The 18942-nt window shown below is 39.8% G+C and overlaps 1 protein-coding gene across 4 annotated transcripts in view; it reads right to left on the reverse strand.

The window, feature by feature from the left end:
* The window catches only part of PRR16 (proline rich 16), a 241397-nt gene that overhangs the window by 91787 nt on the left and 130668 nt on the right, over nucleotides 1–18942 (reverse strand). For all 4 annotated transcript variants that reach the window (XM_006128883.5, XM_006128884.5, XM_089779285.1 and 1 more), the window contains exon 2: nucleotides 2208–3105. In XM_006128883.5, the coding sequence (XP_006128945.2) occupies nucleotides 2347–3105 (759 nt within the window). In that variant the 3' untranslated portion in view covers nucleotides 2208–2346. The remainder of the gene's footprint in view (nucleotides 1–2207; nucleotides 3106–18942) is intronic.

Genomic DNA, 18942 nt, shown 5'->3' on the forward strand with positions numbered 1-18942 from the left:
GTTGGTTAATAAGACTTCACAAATGCCAACCTTGTCGGACCTTACAGAGCTAAACAGCCAGTGCGTATTTGTGTTTAACTCGAGTAACATCTGCTGACATTCTGGTGTTCAGGTCATTTGCAAGCTTGTTTGTAGAGGAACTTTGTGAAGAAAAAGCTTACTATATCTCCTTTACCAATTGCCTGTTTTTAAAACCCCAGATGCCAACACTGCTAGTCCTCATAACAAATGTTCTTTTCTGTAAAACAATTAAAAGATGTTGGAGGGTTTTCACACTGTAAGAATTTTAATTGGGTTAGCCACCAAAATGTCACAACAAGAGAAATGTCTTCTTGTGCATGTTAATAATTTCACAGTGCTTTTCATCTTCAAAGCTCTTTACAAGTATTAAGCACCCATCCCTGAAGACCTTACGCACAATTTCCACTGCTCTTAATAGGAAATTTGCAAGAGGAAACCTTATGTGAGGACTTCAGCACTTGGCTCTAACTCATTAACGTACATGTCTTATCCATGTTAGGAAGGTAAGTATTATCCCCAGATGAGATGGAACACAGGAAGCAGAAAATAACTGGTCAAGTCATGCCTGCTCTTTTCAAAAGCATGGTACTACTCTCTCTCTTTTTTGATTATTGAGTATTTCAGAACCAAACATGACTACTGTTTATTTTGCCTCAATCATATACACATGCTTTCCAATTGCCTATTCATCTCTAAGCCAAAGAACAAGCTGGCTGAAACTGTGAGGATTTACACCATAATGCCCAGCTTCAGATCGGATACCCTTGATTCAAGTAACCAGGAATATAAAAACTCATTTGTTAAGATATAGTAGCCCAATGTCTGTGACTCTGTAACGCTGAAATGCTGGCTGTTCCCTCTGGGCGGTGCTGTTGCTTTCCTGGCTGTTCCCTCTGGGCGGCGCTGTTGCCCGAGTCACGTCCTTCGCCTCCTGCTGTGGCACTCGGCTGACTTCTGCACCACTCAGCCGGGCCGCCACGGGGGAGCAAGCAACACAAGTGGCAGTTTGGGGTCCGCGCTCCCCATGCAGCACCCCCATGCTGCATAGGGAGTGCGGACCCCAAACGGACGCTTGCGCTGCTTGCTCCCCTGTGGTGGCCCAGCTGAGCAGCGCAGAAGTCAGCTGAGCGCCATGGCGGGAGGTGAAGGGGGGCGGGGTGCTGAAATACATGGCCAGGGGGCGGGTCCTGGAGCCTCCGTCATGTCCTTACTGTGCTGATGTCTGCTCCAACCAGCCCAGGAGAGTTTGCAACCTGGAGTGGGCCTGGGAGGGAAGCGTGGGCTGGAGGAGCGAGCTGCACAGCCAGCTGGAGAGAAGCGGCACTTTTAAGGGGAAAGTGCCGCTTCTCTCTAGCCGCCTGCTCCATGGCTGCCGCCTGCTCAGTCCTCCAGTCAGCACCTGTGAGTGGGGGCTGGGCGCTGAGCCTGGCCGGGCAGAGTGCGGGGGAACGAGGGGCAGAGGGACGTGGAGGACAACTGGGAGGCTGCAGGATCAGTGCTGGGGTGAAGGGAAATGGTACAGGGGGGCAGCTGGAGCTCATAGGCAGCTGCTCAGCTGGGCTGCCGCGCGGGAGCAAGTGGTGCAAACAGCCCGCGCTCCCCATGCAGGAGAAAGAGAAAGAGAAACGCAGGAGGGGGAGGAAAAGAGAAAGAGAGAGTGAGAGAGAGGCAGGAGGGGGAGGAGAAGAGAAAGAGAGAGGGGGGAGGCAGTAGGAGGAGGGGAGAGAGAGAGAGACGGAGCGAGAGACGGGAGGCTCAGAAGAGAAGACTGAGATAGAAAGGGAATAGGACGTGGAGGAGAGACCTGAAAATCCCATCTTATGATGGGCTAATTGGCTAGTTTGTTAAGATTCAATCAAGAATTGTGAGCTGGAGTTGCACTTTGCTCCACATAATCATACTTTATGTTCCTACAAAATGTATTTTAAAAGTTTCCTGCACTGCCTCACAGTACTAATTATCCTATTGTCTGATGAAGACTTAATTTCACCTCTCATTGCTACTTCAGATACGATGTTTCTGAGATGAACTTTTAGCATTGCTTAGGCCATAGTTAGAGCACTGTTCAGCTGCAATCACTTTTACCAGACCATGACCTACAGCATGCTCATTATACTGCAGCTTTTAATAATCAAATTCCTTGGTGCATACATGTGACATTGGTGAACAGTTTTCTTTGTACTTACCATATGGTTTCTATGCCACTTCGCTGAACACAGGATGTAATATATTTGGGCTTTTTATTGCTTGAGTAGAAAGTGCTCATTATCTATTTGTTTATGTTTATATATAGGAAAAAACAAACAGTTTTTCAAGTGGCACACATCACACTGTTGTAGTGGTGGATTTTCTCAAGATGGTCTTTTGGGGTTTTGGTGCAGTTTGTGGAGGCACAGTCGCAGGTCTGAGAGGGGGAAAGCTATTACTGGGGCTTATTCCCAACCCTCCATTTTCTAGAGGAACTGGAGGGAGAGGGGGAGGAGGTGGCGGTAAGGGAGGACATTGGTGAGGAAGCTTTCCCAGTATTGGTGCCGGCTCACTGTGTAAGTGGCTCTCCCTGTTTTTAATGTTATACCGAACGTCACAGTCAGGGCAATAGCCATGGTACTGCACTTTCTCACTAAATCGTACCCGTTCCCGTGTTCCTGTCTGAGGACACCTGTCTTTATCAGGTCTATGAATCAGAGGATGCATTGGAACTTTGTCCAAGTTACTATTAGGTATGCAAAATACATCCCCATTTGGAATCTTGTTTGGTCCTCCTGGTAAACCTCCATTTCGAAGTAGGGTCCCATTTGTCTTTACAGGGTTAGCAGAAGAAACTGGCCTTTGAGGGTCTTCACACTTCACAGGAGTCAATCGTGGTGGAGGTGGTGGTGGATTGGGTTTCCTCAGGACAGTGAGAATAGCAGACGGATGTGCTGGGGGCTTGATGAGAGGTGCATTGGCACGCACTTTGGCTTTCTCCAAGCTGGATGCTGTTGTGCTGCTTGAGCTGCTGTTCAGCGTGTCCGTTTTGGAACTGTCTGTCATCTCATCCTCCAGCTGCAGGTCAGATGTCAATGTGTCAATCTGGTCAACCACCTGTATGGAAATCAGAATGCAAAACAGCGATAAAGGGCTGCCATAGTAAAGGCAAACAAACAAAGCTTTGTTCACAATCACTTTTATCACTTTCCTGGAAGTGAAGCATCTTAATATTCAGTTTTATGAAACACTATTTCTTTTTCCTTCTTCCCTAAAACTTTTTTTTAAACCAGTGGTTAGTCCTGTTATCTGAAGACAAAGGAAATACAATTTTAGACTCTCTGCAATGAAATTCTGTATTTTTTCCCTATGGCTAATCTACCAGTTAGACTCTGTATGAACTATCCTTCAGTATCATAATTTGCCTCATAGCGTAGCTGAACCTGAATGAGTTAATCACAGTTTATACAAGATGATTTTTTGAATCCAAAACTACAGTACTGTAGAAGATCACAGATTTGACTTTCAAGAAAATCCATATTTAAGAATGTATCTCAGAATTGGATGCATTATGGATATATAATCAAAAGTTAACACACAAACCTATATGAACGATTTTTACACAAACTACTAAAGATTCAGGTAGCAAATAGCAGTTATCCACTTATCTTGAACCACATATTCTCTATTTGTGAGTATTTTCTTGAGATATCTGGCTGCTCCTCAACCAAATCTAAAATAGGGTCATTTATAGGATAAAGATATTATAATTGTTTATTCCTGAAGATGCAAGTGGTTAATTCACTCTACCATTTCATGTATTTTATCCTAAGAGGATTCCCTATATACCATACATCTAATGTGCTCTCCTACTATCTAAGTTCCTCTAATCTAGTTTTCTATTTTCCAATCTATAACTATAATTACACACACACACACACACACACACACACACACACACACACACACACACAAACTTTGTATACTCTGATTCAAAGCCTCTCCTGAAAAATGCAGCCTATTTGGTACTTTTCTTCAACTCTTAAATTAAATACAGCAATAAGAAAATAGGAAGGAACTACAAAATTGGAAAAAAAAAACCACACTCCTTTCTCCTCCCCTTATTTCCATTGCAGGTTGTACCTATATAACACCCAATGGTAGAAATGCTACTTCTAAACTTATTTTCCATTCTTAGTACGCTTTCATAAAATATTTTTTCTACTTCTAATGAAATACACTTATGTCCTTGACTTAACCAAAAGATTAAAAAAAAAAGTGATCTAATTATTCACAGGTGTTTTGAAAAACACACAGAAGTACATCTAGATGATAGAAGAACAAAGCATATGCTATTCAGGTACTTTGTAAACTATATGTTTCAAAGTGACAATATATTCATTCTGTTGTAATTATTTAGAAAAAGTTGAAATTTAAGATAATACAGTAAACATTTATTACAGCTAGTTCAATTATATTTTATGATTAAATTTTATGAAATATGAAATTTTATGAAAGAAAAAAATTATTCTTTATAACTATATTCATTCTTTATAATTGAGAAATTTAACCATTTTTGTCTTTGAAGAATCATTTGCAATTTCCCATGACTGGTCTACTTTAAAACAGAGCTGACATAATTACACGATACTTAGCCATGTGAATAATCTATGGCTATTACAACCTAATCCTCAATGTAGACGCACGTAGGCTGATTGAATAATACTTCCATTGAACTAGACACTATAATTCATGGAAGTGGAGTTCCTACAGTGGCAGAAAAATCTCTTCCATTGAAGAAGTCTGTATCCACGCTAAAGGTTATAGCAACATAGGCAATGTCTAGACTGCAGGTTTCTTTCAGAAGAAACTTTTCCAGAAGAGATCTTTTGGAAAAACTTCTTCCAAAAGAGAGCATCCACACTGTGAAAGCACATTGAAAAAACAATCTGCTTTTTCGACGGATAGCATTCACACTGAATGGATGCTATCTCCAATGTAATCTGTGATTACTATGGGCGGAATGGCCACCAGGGCACTTGTGCTTTTTCCTCCTTCCTCTTCTTTCGAAAGAAGTCCTTCTTCCCCATCCATGCACGCCTTTTTCCCGAAATAGCTCTTTCGGAAAAAGGCTTCTTCCTCGTAGAATGAGGATTGATTACCAATGTCGGAAAAAAACCTCTTTTTTAAAATTTTCTTTCGAAAGAACATGATTGCAGTGTGGACGCAACTCAAGTTTTTTTTTAAAACTCTGTAGTGTAGATATAACCAAAGCTATGTCAGCATAGCCATGCCATTGTAGTGCCCATAGGGTAAATATGGCTATATAACTGTTTATGTTTCACAATATTTAAATCATGTAATATATGCAAACAAATGTAATCCTTTAGGGTGCTGACAAACTGCTCACATTAATTATTTTGTGTCTATGGTATCTGATTGGTTGCTTGAGTCCCATGATATTGTTTCTGCTCTCTGAGTGGAGCAAAAGAGATTATGAAAGAGAATAATTGTGTTAACCTAAAATTTAAAAAAGATTTCAATATAGCACTTTAAACGTAATGAGTTTCCTGGTCCTATATGAAGACTAAAGAGTTCCATAGGGAAGTTGATGATCTGGAACTTCAGCTGTCAGTCTGCAGAGAAGCAGCCTGGAGGAAAGTGACTCTCTATATTAGGGAGCAGCCTCTTTTGTGCATCTCTGGATTTGATTCGTATGTGAAGAAATGAAGAAGTCGTGTTACATTGAAAACTTCCAGCTAAAGTATTTCAATGTTTTATTTAACTTCTCCAGGAGTATAACAATAATGATTAACAAAGAGTTAATGATGCACAACAGCAAATATACTCTTGCTCCTATATGGACATAAGTATTCATACACAGTGACCTTCACCTCTGTGGAGACCAATTCAAGGCAATCTTAACACAAGTTAACACAAGACCAATTCAAGGCAAAGTTCTGTTTAAATGGTGTATAAGTCTACAAAGGGCAGACATCCTTCAACCATTCATCCAAACCAACAGCTCATATGAACAAATGCTGGTAAGCAGCACCAACAAAAAGGCACAAATCTAGTGAAATGAAATAGCTGTTCAGAATTTGAACAAATATTTGTGACCACTTCTCATGCAGTATCCAAGAATCTTTCACATATCTCAAATGTAGTACTCTCGCCTTTTGCTCTTTCATATTTGCAGAGGTTCACACACAATAAAGTCGAGGGGGAGGGGGAGAGAGAGAAAAGATGATTTCTGGTACAAGAGAAAACTGTTACAAACAAATCTGTCCCTTCTCACAATGTAATTTACAGAGACAAAATTTTCATAAGCATCACTTTGAGACCACAATGTTAAAGACCATATTGGACTCTTGGAACGAGAACACACTTCCAATTTAAGCACTATTTATGTGGATGACAGAGCAGTAGCAAAGACTGATGGAAAAATGTTTTGTTAATTCAGTCTATCCCCGTCAGTGCAAGATTTTCCCCAGAATTCATAGTAAAGACCAGCCATAAATAAGCCTCAATTTTAAATGACTTTAAGCAGTTTGAGCTTATCTTACTTGACTCCTTCCTATAATAAATCACGATCCTATTCACTGTCATTTTTGGTCTTCCTATTTGCCAAAAAAATGAAAATCCAAGTAGAAAACAACATACAGAATAGCTAATCATGGAAGAAGTATCCGGAGACTATTAGCACAACTGAAAATGCAAACATGAAACTAGGAGGTTTTCCTGCTGGAGTAAAACAGAAAATATTATTTTTAAAAGTATGTTTATTGTCCCATGCTATTAACAGTAACTGCACCTGATTTATATTTGTGAGTGGGGGAGAGATATCTCTCTTCTTCCACAGGACACCTACATTAATATAAAAATCCAGTCCTAGGAAAGGATACATGCCATTCCTCTGTTGCCTGCACTCCCATGTATTTTTTGTAGGGAGATGGCAAGATCTGTACAGAACTCCAACAGCGCATCCTTTTTGGGGCTGTCCTAGAGATGTGGTCAAACACCCTACTCTCTAAGTTGTTATAACCAGTATCCATGCCCAGTGAAGTGGAAGCTACATGCACCTGATGATATTGCACTTCTGCTTTGATAAGGTTTTCTATCATCAGAGCTCCACAGCCCTGATTCCAAAGGAATAAATTAAGTATGATATCCAGGTTCTATTTCTCCCTCACATTTGGGTCCTGCAATGAAGTCAAACCTCTAATTGCAACACAGTCTACTGAAACAGAAATCTGTACATTTTCTTAAGCTGAGCATTTTGTGACTTCATAACATGATAAAAAGAAGAAGCTGGTCTGGGGAGTATTGTCTACACTAGAAGCCTTGTTCATCCCGTAACATTAACGGGAGTTAACGGATCACCAGTTTGACTGAGCTAATGCTACAATGCATTTGTAATGTAAATACTCGCAAATGTTTGCTCCTGATCATGACTGATGCCAGGATTCAGCCTATAGTGAGGTGCAACAAGTCACTGCTTCTATTTTCCTCAGTTTCCCTTTCTGTAATGGGGACATGATATGAACATCTATTGATGAAAAGCAAAACTGATGAAAATTCCTATTTAGAACTATCACTCAACTTGAATTAAAAGCAAAACTAAATTTCTAATATAAACAAGCCCAGGAAGAGCAAGTCCTTGTTTGAAAACAAATAACTATAGTATAATAAATTGGAAAATATTTATTTTGACATATGAATAAAGCAAAAATGTATTATGATGTTTGGAAAAAAAATCTAGTTATGACAGTTCCTCTTTAAAACACTCAAATAGTCAATCTCACAGTACACCTGTAATCTTTCAACAAACAGGTCCAGATTGTGCCACGCTAACTCACTGTGATCAGCACTTGATTACAAGAGTAATGGAACTACTTGCATAAGCAACTGTTCATCAACATGAAAAAGAGTTCCACCAACCGTACAACACTATCTTACCTAAAGCAAACATTATTACTGTTGGGTGACTGCTCTGTGTTGTACTAAATTCAACCACTTTCACATACAGTTTGGAAACTGCAGCTTTTTAAATCTGACCTCAATCACAAAATGTCTTGCTCAACAGATAAAACTGCAGCCAGCTGAAATATATGGGAATGTTCAAAGACAAGAAAGATTTGAAAAAAAGTTAGAATTTCTGTAGTGAATATCTTTCAAGTCTTCGACCTTCTAGTCTGTCTTAGACTCTGAAGGCTGAGACACAAGAAGACACTGTAATGAAGACAAATTAAAAGGTCAAACTGGAATCTGGTCAGTATTCACAAACAAGATCAGTTGTTTAAACAAACTTCACTATGATCTACCCTACCATTTATGTCAGCATAATTAATAATAAATCACACACATCTGAGTGACATAAATTACCCAGGCATAAGTGCTAATTTGCTGCTTGTGGGGGATATTTGTTATGCCAATAGGAAAATACGGGTTCAGTCCTAACAGGATTACAAATATGCAACAGCTGCACCGGTGCCATGCTGTAAGTGTAGATACACCCTTTGTTTCGACTACATTGGCTTTCCGTTGGTGGCTCGATCTCCAGGAAAATTGAGAGAAAGCTAACTGAAGAGGCAAACTGGAGAGTCTGAAGCAGAGCAGTATTTAGAAATCATTATTATTATTATGGCATTTTGTGCAAATTTAATCAGGCTGTTATTCATAACTGTAGAGATTAATTACTATTTTGTTTAAGAAATGTATAGTAAAAATTTAGAACTATTATTCTCATTCCTATTTTTATAATTAAAGTTAACACATTTATAAACACATTTATAAATTGTGATTTGCATGAAAATTTGCATGCCTCACTATGGAGCTAGGGAACCACACTTCCTTGAATTTCTAGAGAAACTGAGTCCATATTTTGGGGTCAACATCTAGAGGTGACATATGCCTGGAACACATCCACTAAAAAGCACATCATCATGCAATATATACTCAGCATGGTATAATGACAAGGTGAACCTTTCAAATTATAACAAGAAAGCAGATAGAACAGCAGATGATATGGAGATGGAGGGAAACAGTAAGTAGACATGGGAAGTTAAAAAAGGTAATAAAATTTGAGCAAAACAAACACACTACAAGCTAAAGCTCTCAGCAATGGAAGAGTAATAAGCATAGAACACTGCAAATGTCCATCCTTCTGGTCCCTAATTAGTATTACGGAGGGGGGAGCAAGAGACTGGCCAGCCCTCAGCGCTGGATTGCGCCACACCGCTGTGCCCACCTGCCGGCTATTTAAAAAGCTCAAGGCTCTTGCTACTGTCACTGTCCCCTTTGCCCTCCTTCCTCGTTTGTGGTCCTGATCATGGGAGAGAATGTTTGGAGCAACACCTTGTAATAGTTTGAAGGTGGAACCGATTTAGTAAAAGAGAGTTAGATGTTGAGATTTTCAAAATTGGATATGGAAAAGAGACACCTAAATCCATATTTAGGCATCTAAATAAGTGATTCTCAGAAATGCTAAGTACCCAATATCTGTCACTGACCTCAACAGAAGCTGTTCCATACTCAGCACTGTTGAAAATCAAGGTGAAGGAAGTTCTCAAAATTGTTTAATGGATGAACAGAGCAATCAGATGATGATGAGTTTTCTCTGCATTGAATTTTAATGGTTTGAAATGAATGCTATCATGAAAAGACTACTACTGTTTTTAAATGGCTCCATTTTGTCTCATTCTCTCTTCAGAACACACAAGATTACAAATATATGACAGAATTGAGACACAAAAGTCAGAGTTTGGTAATAATTAAGATATGGTAGTGAACAAAACTAACTTCAACAGATTGGCATGAAGTTGAAAGAACGGGTATTAAGGGAACACGATTTGGGTTAGAGGGATTAACTGGGCTTCAGGACCAAAATACGTCAAAAGAGAAATCATGTCTGGGAAAAGCACTAAGGAAGTTCTAAAACAAACATGGCATGTGATCCTCCACAGTGCACTTGATGCTAATAACTATGGCCATTTAAAAACACATCTGTAAACCCATCCAGGATATAGGATCATTTGTCAAATATGTGGAAAGTCATATCACCATCCACAAAATGAAGAGAAACAAACCCATTGCAGAGAGAAATTTCTGAAATAGATTATCAAACTTGTGGTCTTTCCAGGGAACGTATCAAGTCACTACAAAAGTGTTCAAGCCAAGTCAGCAGAAACTTGGCATCTGATGCTCTATCTGAGGGATGTTTTTATAAAATTCTAAATTGTTGTTTGGAGATGAAGTTAACATTTTACTTCAGAAAAGTTTTGGACTAACCCTACATAGGACTAATGACATATGGTGGCTCTAGGATATAATCTGAAGAAGTCAGCCTCACAGCAGCAACAGCCAAGGTCAAGATCAGTCTATATTTTTCAATTACTAAGGTTTCTAAAACAGCACTGTCAGATAGGGACACATATACTGAGATTACCTTTATTAAAACAATAAGAACAGCATATAATGATGCCACTAACAGTGGAGAAAAATTAACTGAACAACATCCAGACCTCTCCAGAGAGCTAGCAGAGTTCTGTGGAGCACATCATACACACAAAGACTCAGAAGTTGCCGCTGACGAAGATGTGGATTCTGAAATATACCATTTGCTGTGTCACACAGAGATGGTCTCAAATATTTGGAAATGGACCTGTACCTTGAGTTAGCAGCTTATTCATATTTTTAAAGAGATAAATTTTTAAATAAAATGCCTGAATTCCAGAGACCTAGTAAGGGCATGAAAACTTGGCATTGCCATTCCAACATAAATAGATGTTCAGTGAAGAGAATCTGGAAAAAGCCTATTCACCTTACTAAAGGAGAAGGTTTGATACTGGCATGTTCTACAATACGATCTGTACATTTTAATATCCCATTCATTCAGTGTAAAACACAAAAAATTCTCACTCCAAAACCTGTGTGGAATAATCAAGTCTTATCATATATGACAAAATAATATTGAGTCATTCATTTCTAGGAAATATAGAAGATTACTTGATTTGTATCACATTTGGCCTAATAATACTAAAGTCGGGTTTATCCTCCCTCAGGGAATTTACTATTGCAATGTTTTTTAAGTAGTTCTCCATATGTTACCAGACTAAAAGCAAATCTGTGTATTAGCTGCAAATGCATCATTTAAAGAGCAAACCCTTGATAAGGTTTTCAGTCTTCCATTTCCCTTACTCCAACAAATTTGCATCAAACTTCAGAGTTTTAAAACTGCAGGAAATCTAAAGAATGAATTTATCAATTTGAAATAACACATGCCTAGTACTGTACTACTTCAGACAGCAATGCTAATTAAGAGTTTCTGAGTTACTTTTTCCAAGAATATCACATGAATCTGGCACAGCATGTTCTGAACAACAAGATTTACAAATGACAAAAAGAAACAAACAAATCACATTTTCCAAGGATTTTAAGTAGAGGAAAAAGGAAGGGGGATAATGTGTATTAAAACATGTTGTGAGTACATGTCCATAACATTTGCAATATTACTTGCAAGTTAAAAGAATTCAGTTTTAAGGGAAATCAGCAATGTTCATATAATTAAGCTCATGTTAATTGGAACCAGCTTGAACTTCCATAATGTGAAGAAATTGTCATATTTGTTTTTTCTCATTTTGTTCATTATAGTTTAGCTGTTGTTTGGATGAACGGCAGAGCTCCTGAAAGTAAGGGATTAACAGAAGAACATATGAATGACCATCTGGAAACAACCCAGTAGTTATCCATTGTTTGTCTTGTGTCTGGTAGGCCATTTTATGGCAATTCTGAGGACACAAATTGACTGTCATAATATTTTATTGAGGAAAATATTTTCCTGGACGTAACTGACAAACTTATATTTTTGAAATATGAGGACTCCAAAACTGCAATGTTTTTATTAAGGATGTTAGTATGTAGTTAGAAATGAGTAACCAATAAACCCAGGCTTCTTGGTTAATCCAAACAGCTACATGCACTCCCCCTCCCTTGCTACTTCTGTATTGGAGGCAGCAAGAGAGGGGGGAGAGGCTGCAGCCGGTGTGGGTGGAGAGCCTGTGCTGCTACCTCTGATAGCAAGGCAGAAGTGTGGAAGGTACACGTGGGGAGCCAGGTTTTAAGCTGGTTCTCTGTGTGTGCCAGCTCTGTGGAGCCTCTAGCTCACTCCCCACCCCCTGCTGATACAGAGGCAGCAAGGGGGAGGCAGGCAGGAGCCAGTGCTTGGGGTGGGGGAGGTTACTTAAAAGTTGGCTCCGCATGACCACCAGCTTCACGGAACCACCTCCCTCCCTCTCTCCCACTACGCTGTTGCCTCAGTGTGGGGAGGGGAGATGAAGCAGGATGCTGGCACAGCTTCTGTCCATGGGGAGCCTGGGCCCATCATGGACAGAGGCTGCTGCCTTTGTATCAGAGTGAGCAGTGCGGGGTAGCGGTGGGAGCTGGTCTGCGTGGAGAGCTGGGAGTGCACTTGCTGCTGGCACCAACCCTGGAGGCCATCAAATAATCGTGTAACCACTAAGATTTGGTGTATTTACCCAATTATTAAATTAAACATTATCTAATATCCCTAGATTTTATATTAGGCAGTGCAATTCCAGACAAGGAAATACAAAGTTTTGGAATGGAGGCTTGCAAGAAAAAATTTGCTTCAAGTGCACCTACATTTGCCCATTCAATTAACAAATTTGTATTAACACACTTTTAATTTGAGCTAGAATCTTTAGAGTACTGTGAATAGTGAATTGTGGTAATAGCTAAACCCTTTACATTAGGTATATAAAGACTCTAGCTTTATAAATTGACATAATTGAAAGTATAATAATTAGCTGAAACGGTGGTTTTCAATCTTTTTTCATTTGCTGTACCTATGAGAATAGTTAAGGGAATGCACTCAAAATTCGGGGGGCGGGGGGGGGGGGGGATCCGCATTTCAGAATAAAGTCACAATTAAAAAAAGAAATTCTGTTTTCAGGTTTTCATTATTTAATTATTATTATTATTATCATCATCAGTTTCTCAGAAGAAGAAATTCCTTCAAAAATTTACTATAAGTGCTGAGATAGATTCTGGTGTTGCATTGATTTATCCCAGTTTAAACCTTGGTGCAATACCTGGTAGCAGTAACTCCACTGAGGAATTAGGTAGAAATCCAAAAGGAAAGTCGGTACCAGTCCTCCCTTCAGGTGGATACAAGAACAGAAGTCCTTGTTCTGTTGGGAGGGGTACACCATAGTACAGTGAAACCTTTGTTATCTGGCACTCTGTTAACCAGAAAACTTTGTTAACTGGCATTGCCCCAACCACAATAATGTCATGCTTGGTTTACCATGATTGGCTTAACAATTTTTTATTTAAGAAGCACTAATCATCTTTAACTCAAAATAGAAATGTGAGACCAACTGCCTCACTTCAAAACTACCAATATTAAAAACTTAAGTTTTACTATTATTGTCCTTTGGTTTTTCCTAGGCTGATGGGACCCTCGGATAACCAGAATTTGTAGATGACCAGAACGCCCTAATCCCCGAGTGTGCCGGATAACACAGGTTTTACTGTAATTCAGATAATCTTGCCTGTAGTATAAAAGTGCTATTCTTGCATCAGAATTTAAAAGTAATTTTGTAAATAAAATCCAGGGGTCATAATTGTGTCTCAGAAAGATCTTTCCTCATCTGTGAAGATGTCCCCTCCCTCTGACTCCTCATCAACACTAGCCCTTTTCTCAGATTCAGTGGGGCCCCTCCTCAGGCCGGGATCTGTGTGCTGGCAAGAGAAAGTAATATTTTCCAAGGATTTAAAACCCGGAAAGAAAAAATCACTCAGGTCCCAAGCTGAGAATAGAAAATGCCAGTGAAGCATCACGTTTCCCATATTAAACAACTGTTCAAAATTACAAGAATTTGGGCTATTTATAAGTCACAGAAACAAGTAAAACCTATGGAAATATGAATGCAGAAATCTTTTTTTCAATTTGGCTTTTCCTCGTCAGTTTGTCAGGGTTTCACTTTTTGCTTTAGAGAACATACACAGGTTGAATATCCCTGGTCAAGGACTCTCTGGTCTGGCAGATCAGAGAGCCCTGGACCACAGGCTCCAGGGAGCCCTGTGGCAGCCAGGGAGCTGGGAGCCCAGTGGCCCAGGGTTGGTCATGGAGTAGTGGCCCCAGCAGCCCGGGGGCAATGGAGTATGGGTGGCCCTAACAGCCTCAGACCAGCAGAGCTCCGGTGCTCGTGGAGCTCTAGCCACCCCAGCAGCCTAGGCAGTGGAGCACCAGTGTCCCTAGGGCAGCACAGCTCCTTCAGCCCTGGAGACATAGAGCCCTAGCAACCCTCAGACAGCAGAGCCCCAGCAGCTCTGGGGCAGGAAGGGAGCCAGACTGTCCAGTACCAGATCCATGTGGGGAGACCAGGAGGGAGCCCAGAGTCCATCAGCAAAGGAACGAGACTTGATCTCTCCTAGTCCTGCAAAATCCCTTATTCAGGGGCAGTCAGGTCCAAGGCTGCTGGACCAGGGAGGTCCAATCTGTATATCAAACAACACGGCTTTATTTGCATAGGTACTGTAGTAAGTTGAAAGGAACCTGCTGTCTGTTATAAAATTTTTCTTCTGAAAACTAACACAAAGGTTTTGTTTTTTTCTTAAATAGCTTTGTCCTGAAAAGTGAAATTTGATTAGTCCCTGTGGTTTCACCATTTCTTGTAGTTTTTCAAATACAAATGATGTAAAACAGCCAACATTTAGCATTGAAATTTGGCTCCTTAACATTTGTTGTACATTGTTTAGAAATGCCTTCTTCATATGTTTGAAACAGCTAAATGTGGCTTAATGTAATAAAAATTCTTAATAGAAAGTTTGCATTAATTTACATGACAAGAATTCAAATAAATATTAGATTTAGTCTCTCATCACAGAATGTATTTATGTAACCTGCATATAGAATATATATATATATATATGTCCAAACTAATAATTCACTCTATTAACTCAGATTTCTGTAAGGTGATTTTTTTCCCAAAACAAAAATAATATTTTGTAAGGGACTTAAATAGCAAGGTGGCACTTTAAAAATATATAAAATAGAGAAAGTAATGTGAACAGAAATTAATGTGGCTCTGTATAATCACTTCATCACTGAATATACTCAGTGAGCTTTTTGGTGAGAACTAGTATTTACCAGAAGTTACTTTGCAGTCAAGGAACATTCTGCATTAGCTAAAGTATGCTCACATATTAGGTTCTTATCACATTGACAGGGCTAAGGAGGGCAAAATGTTTCTTTCAATGCCTTTTTTACCAAAAAATGCATATTAGGGTTAACCAAAACCTTCTTCCAATTCATGCTGAATTTGATGTTTGGAGGTGGGGGGGTTATTTAACAAGAAATACTCTGAAAAAATAAAAATGTTTTATTACATAGCTGGGTAAGGTATGGCCCGGGCTGCATCAGGGCCACCTAACACTTTGTTCTAGCCCATGGCCTGGATCTGGCAGATTTCTATTTATATCCTGCTGCCCATGTAGGGATGTTAAATATAGCTTAATCAACTAATCAAATTTACATCAACTATTCAAATAGTCGATAAGGGAGCCTCCTCCTTTGAAATGTAGCAAGAACCTCATCAGCTCTTGCTACATTTCAAAGGCGGAAATGCCGCAGGGAGCATGGGGTCAGCAGGAGCCTCAAGCAGTCCCCAGGAGCTCTTGTACATTTCAAAAGCAAAGCATGCGGGGAGCACGGGGTCAACTGGGGACTGCTTGAGTCCACCACTCGCCCCGTACTCCCCACAGTGCTTCTCCTTTTGATATGTAGCAAGACCCCCGCTCTTGGTACATTTTAAAGGCAGAAGCGCCACCAGTTCCCTGCTGTGCCCCTACTAACCCCCCACCCTTCCAAAGACAATGCTGGGGAGAACCAGCTTTTAAGCTGGTTCCTTCCAGCACTGGCTCCTGCTCCACCACCCCCCACCCCCGGCTGTCTCTTTCTGACAGAGGCAGTGGGGGAAGGGAGGGGAGAGACAAGTCAAGTCACTAGTCGACTATCCAATAAAAATATGGTTATCCAATAGTCAACTAGTCACTTACATCCCTATGCCCATCAGCATTCCCTCTAAGGGTATGTCTAGACTACAGGGTTTTGCTGACAGAAGTTTTGTCGACAGATACTGTCGACAAAGCTTCTGTCGACAAAGAGCGTCTAGACTACATTCAGTTCTGTCGACAAAGCAAGCTGCTTTGTCGGCAAAACCCTGTGGTCTAGACACAACCCTACATGCAATAACACCTTCTGTCGACAGAACACCGTCGACAGAAGGCGTTATGCCTCGTAAAATGAGGTTTACTAGTGTCGACAAAACTGCTGAGTTCTGTCGACGTTATGTTGACAGAACTCAGCGGTAGTGTAGACGCAGGTATAGTTTTGTCGACAAAAGTCCACTTTTGTCGACAAAACTCTGTAGTCTAGACACACCCTAAGCTGTGTAGCAGCACAGCTTCATAGGTCATTAATCACCAGTCAGAGCTCAGGGCTCCATGTATGTAATCACCTGTGAAACTGTGCTGCAATGCACCTTAAAGGGAACACTGATGCCCATGCCACCGAATTGTAACTCAGATTTTGTTTTTTGTTTTTGTTTTGTTTTGTTTTTCCTTTTTCGACTGTGACATCGGAAGATAAATTGTTGTTTTGTCTGAGCATTACTCTAAATTTTTGTATTGTTCAAATTCAGTATTAAAAGTTAAAATGTAGGGATAGTTGCAGGGTAACTAAACCCTGAAGGTTGCAGGGTAAAACCACATGAATTAAAAAAAAAGTTGTTTGCAAGAGTCTCTGCCAACCTATATCCTGTTTCACATAGTTGTGCTTTAACCTTGTTATTAACAGGTGTGTCTAGTTCAGAAGATAATTCTTATGCTTTTTCTCCCAGCAGATGTCTCACATAAGAATCTGAATGATATTCTCCAGCTCAGCACAAAGGGGACAGATTTCATTGTCTGGCTAGAGTAGTTAGGAGGGAGTTAAAAAAGAGGAGAGAGTTAAAAGAAGGTCTAACCACTTAGCACAAAAATCGAGATGCTGAATAAAATTAATAAAGAATCCAAAGAACATGAAAAGAAGTATTTTTGTTTTAGGAATACAATGTTTTATGTGGGGAGGGGAGGGAAGAAACCAAATATCATGAAAGAAACCTGAATGCACACGAAAGCAAAGAAATACAAAACTAAAAATCAATATACCAGTATTAGCTTAACATGTCTGCTTGGTTTTCTTTTGACATGATTTCTAGATTCTACACTCTTTACTTCTTAAAATGAACTATGATAGGGTTATTGACACTGAGCTACTCCCAAATCTGGCATTAGTCTGAACCACAGTTATAGCTCAGAATGCACATTACTTCAGGAAAGGGGTAATATCGATTTAGTCTAGCCACAGCTTTTAGAATTTTCCCTATGTATTTGTAGCCTATTCACCACAGAATCAGAGAAATGTAGAGCTGGAAGAGACTTCAAGAGTTCATCTAGTTCATCTCCCCATGTTAAACCAGGACCAAGTATCTGTCCAACTTGTTCTGAAAAACCTCCACTGATGGGAATTCCCTTGAAAATTTATTGCAGAGCTTAACTGCTTACATGCCGGAGTTACCAAACCTGCCAGACCCACCGAAGCAGACCACTGCCCCACTACCAGAGCTCCCGACCCCACCATGGCAGATGCTGTACCACCAGCTCCCAGTCTCTGGCCTCCCTGCAGCCTGCCTGGCTGGGTGTCCAGTCCCTGAAGGGCTCCTGCATCTGCCCCTCCACTGGGTCTCTCTGGTTCAGCAACATGCTGGACCATGGATGTTGTCAGACCAGGGAGTTCTAACTGAGAGAGGTTCAACCTGTAGTTAGAACACTTTTGCTATCATCTCACCTAAATCTCCCTTGCTGCAGATTAAGTCCATTATTTCTTGTCTATGGACACAGAGAACAATGGATCACTATCCTCTTTATAACAGTCCTTAATATATTTGAAGAATGTTATCAGGTTCCATGTTCAGTCTTCTTTTCTCAAGTCTAAATCTATTTTTTTATATATTTTTTCTCATAGAACACGGTTTTTAAACCTTTTATCATACACGCAGCTCTCCTCTGGACTCTCTTCAATTTGTCCATATCTTTCTTATAGCGTAGTGCCCCAAACTGGACAAAATACTCCTGCATATTTAGCAATGTACATAAAGGCTAAAATTTTACCTTCAAATTGTTATAAACAGGGTGGATAATAGTATGGATTGTATACTTATATTTTAAAAATATCTTAACACCACAAAATAGTTTTAGAAGCAAATGATACCTTGTAACTCTTTATTTAATGGTCAACTATTTAAAAGAGAATGTTAAAAGTAAAAATTGAAACTAGAACTTGTCAGAAAATAATTTTCCCATCCACAAAACTTCAAGGTTATCAGAAAATTTTCACACAAAAATGGAAGACATGCCCACCCACTGGTTACAAGTTATGCATACTGAGGTTCACAACTCTACTTTGCCTAATTATGAATAGGGACATAAATCTATCTCCTACATAGAATCCTAGAATACTAGAATTGGAAGGGATCTTGAGAGGTGATCAAGCCCTGTCTCTTGCCCTCATGGCAGGACCAAGAACCAGCTAGATCATCCCCTATAAATGTTTATCTAACCTGCTCTTAAATATCTCTAGTGATGGAGATCCCACAACCTTCCTAGGCAATTTAATCTAGTGCTTAACTACCCTGACAGTTAGGAAATTTCTCCTAATTTTCAACCTAAAGTTTTTCAACCCTTGCAAATACTTTAACCACCACATAATATTAATTATTCTTGGCTGGATCTCTTTCAATCTCTCATATTCTGTTCCAATCTGTTAAAAATAATGATTGGAATAAGGATTTGAACCTGCATCTCCCAGATACCAACAGTTAGGTTCTC

This window comes from Pelodiscus sinensis, chromosome 6, assembly GCF_052426305.1.
Source record: "Pelodiscus sinensis isolate ZL-2025 chromosome 6, ASM5242630v1, whole genome shotgun sequence".
In the NCBI taxonomy this organism is placed as follows: Eukaryota; Metazoa; Chordata; order Testudines; family Trionychidae; genus Pelodiscus; species Pelodiscus sinensis.